Here is a 7,500-nt window from a genome sequence, read left to right as displayed (position 1 = left end):
TCCTGGACCCACATCACATCGTCTCTCAGCAATCTGAGGACCAGCGCAAATCCGCTGCTTTGATTGATACCAGAACACAAAGCACACGTTATCTGAGGTGGCTGGGTCTATCAAACAGCCAAGCCACTCCTTTATTAGGGCTAGTTTTATCCAAAAACTGACACACCAACACCTGACACTAAACACCGCAAAAGAGATAAGGACTGCAGACTGTGTGCGTGTGCGTGTGTGTGTGTGTGTGTGTGTGTGTGTGTGCGTGCGTGCGTGCGTGCGTGCGTGCGTGCGTGTGTGTGTGTGTGTGTGTGTGTGTGTGTGTGTGTGTGTGTGTGTGTGTGTGTGTGTGTGTGTGTGTGTGTGTGTGTGTGTGTGTGTGTGTGTGTATGTGGTGTGTTTCCACTCTGTGATCACCCTCCATCTACCTCTGGTCTGTCCTCCACCATCATCTATGTGCGATTTCTTCTGTCTGGGATCTCAACGCGTGATTGGCCATGATCCTCTGGGATCTCAGCGAGTGATTTGCTGTGATCCACTCCACCTGCGTGTGACAATGTCTGTCTTAGATGTCTCTGGGCGTTTTCTCGTGTCTCTGTCTCTGTTTGTGAGTAGTCGTCGCTTAGTAGCCTGTCTGTGTTTTGGCAGCTTTTGCCTACAAGCTGACACGTGCATGTTTGTATGCATGTGCAGCATGTGTGTGTGCAATGTGCATGTCTGTGTGTGTGTGAGTGAATATCATGTGTGCATGCATGTACATTACAGTATATGATGAATGTTATTGTGTGTGTGTGTGTGTGTGTGTGTGTGTGTGTGTGTGTGTGTGTGTGTGTGTTTGATGTGCATGTATGATGTGTGTGTGTGATGTCTCTCTGTGTGTGTGCGCGTGCGTGTGTGTGTGTGCACATGCATGTACTGTATGTATGATGTGTGTGCGTGTGATATCTGTGTATGATGGTGTTTGTGTGTGATGTGTGTGTGTGATGTGCATGTGACTAACATGGCCCCTTGTGTGTGTATGTGTATGTGTGTGTGCTGCCCTCTGCTCTCTGCGCTGCCCTGCATGGCTGGTTGCCAGGGGAGACGTTTGATCGGCAGGCCAGCGTGCGGCGCTCCATGCTGAGTTCCGACACTACGGTGGCCCGTAGGCCCAAGAAGGGCAAACGCAGAGAGACAATCTCCGGCCTGCCACAACACCTGCAGGACCAACTAGGTATAGTCCACCTGCCCTGCCCTGGCTCTTTCTCCCATCATGCATCTGTGCAGCCGCCGACGGCTCCCACTGCGCCGGCTCTTTCTCCCATCCTCCTCTCTATTGGTATTCAATCACCTGCTGGACCAGCTAGCCAATCATGGCCTGCACCTCTCCTACCATGCGCCTCTCTCCACCCATTGAACACTTCTCCTCTCCCCTCGTTTTCCTTATTCCTTTTCATCTCTGCCCAATTACTTTAGCAGAACTACCGTAGTAACTTGGTACAGTACAGCCAATCACAAGTGACCTGGCCTGCCTCTCCTCCTCCTCCTCCTCCTCCTTTTCCTCTGTGCTCCATGGAGGAGGACAGGGGCCCTCAAGGATCTGCCATCAATTCCTCTTCCTCCTCACACCTCCACCTCACTCTTCCTCCAGCTTCTATTGTAGTGCTGCTTAGATAGTTCATTTCTCCTCTGCTGCCTTCTCTAGTCTCGGGACCCATTAGTTTGACGCCCTCTCGGTACTTCACATGGTAATCAAACATTTCAAACAAGCAATTTAAGGTTAGGGTTAGGTTTAGGGTTAAGGTTAGGGTTAGGTTTAGGGTTAGGTTTAGGGTTAGGGTTAGGGTTAGAGTTAGGTTTAGGGTCGTATGACGTAAGCGGTAAGTACCGAAAGGGCGTCGAACTAGTGAGTCCCCTCTAGTCTCAGCTCTGTACTGTTAGTCATGTGCATTTCATAAGGGTTGCTTTAATGCCTCTTCATCTATTCGTATATACTGTATATGTATTTATTCTATTGCATATCACCACTTGTATGAGTAACTATTAAATGTCAACCAACAGAGATGCTCTGATCAGATTGTTTCTGGCACAATTACTGTTTATAGATCACCAAAATCATGATCTACCGATCACATATCACAGAAAGAGTTGAAATCTATGAGCAATGCCAGATGTCAATGCAAAAAAAAACCAAGAATGTAACATCTCGCGACCTGCTTTTTGATCGGCAAGCTATTTTTAGGCAATATCGGCCAATCATAATCGATGGCCAATTGATCAGTGCATCTCCATCAACCAGTATACTTGTATGTGTCTTTGTTGATAAAGTCATGTGTGTTATGCAAAGTTGTGTGTTTGTATGTTTGTTGTTGTACTATGTGAGTGTCTAGTGAGTAGTCTGAACATTTGTGTGTTTGTCATTACGTGGGTTTGGGTGTGTAGTCTGTACAAGTGTGTTTGTATATTCGCTATTACGTGAGTTTGAGTGTGTAGTGTGCACATTTGTGTGTGTTTGATAAGGTCATGTGTGTACAGTTGTGTGTTTGTATGTTTGTTATTATGTGAGTTTTGAGTGTTTAGTGTGTACAGTTGTGTGTTTGTATGTTTGTTATTATGTGAGTGTTTAGTGTGTACAGTTGTGTGTTTGATGAGTTCATGTGTGAGTGTGTGTGTTTGTGGTGAACGTCTCCCCTCTCCACCCTGCTGTGGCCAATCTGCTGTATTCTGGAATGTCCTCATTAATCACAGAGTTCTGGCCCTGTTCTCGGAATGTCTTCCTGTTCTGGACACTGACCCACACACACAAACACACATACATGCACACACAAACACACATACACACACAATTAGATTCCCAGTGTCCTGTAGGGGCCATCAGCCCTCTTCCTGTCTGGCCTCTTCGCAAATCGTATCATCCAGTCAGGCCCTCTCAGCCAATCATGACACACAGGACAGTGGCGCCACAATTCCAAAATTTCGCTGGCCTAATTCTGCTGTCACTCAAGAGAAAGGACCCAATATTTCGCAATTATGTTGCTAGTTTTGCCCACTTGAGATCAAATAGGCTGTATGTGGCCCCTGAAAGCACACTGTTCATATGCTGCATACATGCCATTTGCACCTATTGTATCCTGCTACTATCTATGGTGTAAGTCAAGTCAAGTAAAGTCAGCTTTTATTGTAAAGACCTAGATAGATTTCACACACACACACACACACACACACACACACACACACACACACACACACACACACCAAAGGAACATTTTTCCATGCATACATTGGCAGCATTCTCACCTAGCAGGTGTGCTGTGCATGTGACACCTATGCTCGTTAGTGTGTGTGTGCGTGTGCGTGTGCGTGTGTGCGCACGTGTGTGTGTGTGTGTGTGTGTGCGTGTGCGTGTGCGTGTGTGCGCACGTGTGTTAGTTAGTACAAATAATTTTGTGTCTGTGGGCTTGTGAACGTTGGTGTGAAAATGTACCTTTTCCTGCACACTACGCAAAGACATGATGAAGAGAGAGAGAGGAGTATAGAGAGACAGGAGAGAAGAGCAGAAAGAGAAAGAGAGAGAGAGTTCGAAAGAGAAGTGGTGAGGAAGAGGCAGACAGGAGGATTATGAAGAAAAATCAGAGGAAGGAAGTGAGGGAGAAAAGATAGAGGAGGAGAGAGGGATAGAGATGAAGAGAGAGAGGAACTCAGAGATGATGAAGAGCAATGAAAAGAAGAGAAGCAAACGGGGAGGAGAGATGCAGAGAGAAGGACGAGGAGAAGGAGAGAGGGAGGGATAAGAAGGAGAAAAGGAGATGCGGAAGGGAGGGGCATAAAAGAGAGGGAGCAAAGGGAGTGAAATAGAAGGACAGAGAGAAAAAGAACAAGGGATAGAGAGAGAGGGAAGAAGAGGGAGCAAAAGACAAGGCTAGAGAGAGGAGCAAGAGAGCGATAGACAGAGAAACCCAGAGCTTATTTAGTGATCCTTCTCAGACAGACCCAGGAGAACAGCAGAGAGAGAGAGAGAGACAGAGAGAGAAAGAGAGAGAGAGAGAGAGACAGAGAGAGAAAGACATGACTTTCAGAGAGAGGGAGAGGAGGTAGGGAGAGAGAGAGGGAGAGAGGGATGTATATATAGAGAGGAGGGATAGAGAAAGAAGCCTGCTTGTAGTCTCCTCAGCCAGAGCAGCAGCAGCATTCTCCACCTGGTTCTATAAGTGTGTGTGTGTGTTTTCCTCTCTCTCTGGTGTGTGTGTTTTCCTCTCTCTCTGTTATAGAGTGGGTGCTTGTGCTTGTGTGTGCCTGCTGGACTGTCTTCTGGTCATCTGGTGTGACCGAGGATCTAATGTGTGTGTGTGTGTGTGTGTGTGTGTGTGTGTGTGTGTGTGTGTGTGTGTGTGTGTGTGTGTGTGTGTGTGTGTGTGTGTGTGTGTGTGTGTTGCATGTATCTGGTCGTTAGCACGTCAGAGCAGCCGGCCTTTAATCTCATTCATTAGCCTTCTGCTCCGACACACACGCACAAGAGCCTGAGGAGAAGAGAGAGAGATGTGTAGAGTTTGAGGAGTGGAGGGATGAGGAGAGAGCAGAGAGAGAGAGAGAGTTGTAGCCAGCGGCAGCAGGGTGACAGTGGACAGGAGTGCAGCGTACTGCAGTGACTCATCTTAATTAGCTTGCCTGTGGGTGCATGTGCGTGAGCGCGTACATGTTCGTGTATGTGATGCTTGGGACCCTTGTCGGCAGGTCGTGTGTGTGTGTGTGTGATATGTTTACGACTGCGTGGTTGTCAGTGGCCATCTGTGTATATATTGCTCATGTATTGTACGTGGTGCTCATTTGTGTGCAGCCGTGTGTGTGTGTGTGTGTGTGTGTGTGTGTGTGTGTGTGTGTGTGTGTGTGTGTGTGTGTGTGTGTGTGTGTGTGTGTGTGTATGTTAGTGTGTGTTTGTGTGTGTGTGTGTGTGTGTGTGTGTGTGTGTGTGTGTGTGTGTGTGTGTGTGTGTGTGTGTGTGTGTGTGTGTGCTGATATATTACGTTAATGTAGTGTGTTAAGATGTAGTGTACGGTATGTGTGCATGTACAGTACATGTGTGCGTGAGTGCTTGCATGTATGTGTATGTGTTGCAAGCTTGTGTGTGTGTGTGTCTTCAGTGTGCATCAATGTGTGTGTTTCCTGTCCCCCTTACAGCGTCAGTAGGTCGGGGAGGAGAGCTACGTCCCCACTCCATGTTCCTGCCGGGTCAGTATTCCACTCTGGGCCCCTACGCTACTCTCGGTTCCCCTGGGTCTCCTGGTTCTCCTGTGGGCCAGTCCTCTACGCTGGGCCGGGCCGGCAGCCTGAACGCAGTTTCCCTCTCGGGGTCTGGCGGTCGGCGTCACTCGCAGGTTCGAGACTCGGGCGTGCAGACGGAGGAAGTGAAGATCGTCCCGCCGTCGGTGCGGCGAATCAGAGCGCAGCGTGGCCAGGGAGTGTCCGCCCACTGCGGCGGCAACATGTCGACTTCCGGAATGTCCACCTCCACCGGTAACATCGCCTCCCTAGCGACCGGCGTCTCCCCCGGCAACAGCCCTGTTACCGGGGCGGCGGCTCTCTTCAATGGCTACGAGGGTCCCCAGCGCTTCATGAGTCTCCCGCGAGGAGCCCGCGTCTCCCTCAGTGCTGAACCTCTACGCTGTAGCACCCCCCTCAGGACGGAGGACCACACTACACCCACAGGTACCAACATTCTATATAACATTACACACCATTATATTACATTACACTACACTATTATGCTGTAGCACTTCAGTACATTACACTACATTATAATACATTACGCTACACTACACTATCTTACACTACCTTACATCACACTACACTTCACCACACTACACTACATTACGATACATTACACTACAGTACACTGCATTACACAAACATGTCTAAATGAATATAAATCTCTACTGTCTTCTCCTGCTCTCCACAGCCACAGCGCCCCCCAGGGGTCAGATCGGCAAGCTGCAGGCGGACAACTCGGCGGTGCACCTGCGTAGCACCCCTAAGGCGGTGTCGTCCGGGCGACCGCGCTCCCAGACGGAGCGGAGTGGGGGTGCGGAGTGGGCGGGTTCTGGTTCTGGGTCGTCGTTGTCAGGTCCTGCGTGCGTGGTGTCTCCTCACGCCTCCTACTCCACCTCCCTCATCCCCAACGCCACCCTCTCCACTTCCGCAGAGGTCGTTGCCCTGCTGCCTAGCAACCACTCCTCCTCCCAGGGGGGCGGCCGGCCCCTCAGCACCCTGCTGCTGTCTAGCAACCACTACAACAACAACATGGCGGCCACCTCCTCGGAGCCCAGCGAGGCCCAATCGGAAGGCAGCGTTCACAGCCAGAGCACGGTGGCGGCGGGGGGGCTAGGGGCGGGTGAGGAGGAGGGCCACTGGATATACGACGCCCCCGAGAACCTGGTTGCCACGCCAACGCGACCCCTGACCTCCAGTGCCTCCGCCCCCTACGGCAGCCTGGAGCGCTCGTCGTTAGGCAACAACAACGACTCCAGCTCCCTGTACTCGAGCGACGCGGACGGCTACTACACATCCATGCACCTGGACTCGGGCCTGCCACGACCCCGCAGCCACGGCAACGGGGGAGGCCATGGCGGAGCGGGCCGGGCACGCGTCCACAGCATGTACGAGTGCATCGGCCAATCGGACGAGGGTGATTACGGGACCTATTTCTACGGCGACGGTGGAAGCAGCGGTAGCGGCACGTTGTCTCGTTCAATCTCGCTGCGGAAATGCAAGAAGCCGCCGCTGCCACCGGCGCGCACCGACTCTCTCCGCCGCCGACCACCTCGACACGCCAGCGCCAACAACATCACTACAGCCCCCGGGGGCCAGGAGGATAGTCGCGCTCAGCTGGACCCGGCTGTCATCGCCTCCCTGCAGCACTCCCTACAGCTGGGCCTCAGAGGGCAGGCAGGGGCGGCGCCAGGCTCTGGCTCAAGGGGTGTTTCTACTCAGGTATCTGCATGGGACAGCCCCTGCAGCGACTACGAGGACCCCTGGATGCTGAGGCCCCGCAGCCAGAGCAGCGCCAGCGCGTGCAGCAGCGGCCTGTCGGCACTGGGAGGCGCTAACGCTAGCGCGGCTAACGCGAGTGTGTACGCGCTGTGCCACATCACGCCCACGCACAGTGACACAAGCAGCCTGCGCTCGGACTACGACCAGCCCTGGGGTTACTACGGCGACCTCACACACTCGCCGCACACGCCACACACACACTCACACTCAAACTCACATACCCCCAGCCAGGAGCACTGTCCGTCCCCTGCACACGCCACTGCAGCCCAGCAGGGTGCGCCACAACAGCAGCTGGCTGTGGCGTCTAGCGGAGATTTGGCCGCCCCCTCGGGGGCCACTCTACCACCCCACCCCCCTCAGCAGGCCGCCGCAGCCCAATCCGAATCCGACTCGAAGGACCGGCCGCACCGCCTCACCTCCCCCTCCTCTGGCTACTCCAGCCAATCAAACACGCCCACGGCCGGAACGCCCACCCCCTCCTACCCC

General features: G+C 52.5%; 1 protein-coding gene across 2 annotated transcripts in view; it reads left to right on the top strand.

Annotated features, from left to right (window-relative positions):
* nhsl1b (NHS-like 1b) overlaps window positions 1–7,500 on the top strand; it is a 70,011-nt gene that overhangs the window by 49,087 nt on the left and 13,424 nt on the right. For both annotated transcript variants that reach the window (XM_063222962.1, XM_063222961.1), the window contains exons 5-7: window positions 1,070–1,204; window positions 5,146–5,673; window positions 5,924–7,500. The exon at window positions 5,924–7,500 is cut by the window's right edge and continues 1,630 nt beyond it. In XM_063222962.1, the coding sequence (XP_063079032.1) occupies window positions 1,070–1,204; window positions 5,146–5,673; window positions 5,924–7,500 (2,240 nt within the window). The remainder of the gene's footprint in view (window positions 1–1,069; window positions 1,205–5,145; window positions 5,674–5,923) is intronic.

Source organism: Engraulis encrasicolus, chromosome 18, assembly GCF_034702125.1.
Source record: "Engraulis encrasicolus isolate BLACKSEA-1 chromosome 18, IST_EnEncr_1.0, whole genome shotgun sequence".
Lineage (NCBI taxonomy): Eukaryota > Metazoa > Chordata > Actinopteri > Clupeiformes > Engraulidae > Engraulis > Engraulis encrasicolus.
The sequence above is the reverse complement of the archived record's forward strand: the minus strand, read 5'-3'. Positions and strand labels throughout refer to the sequence as shown.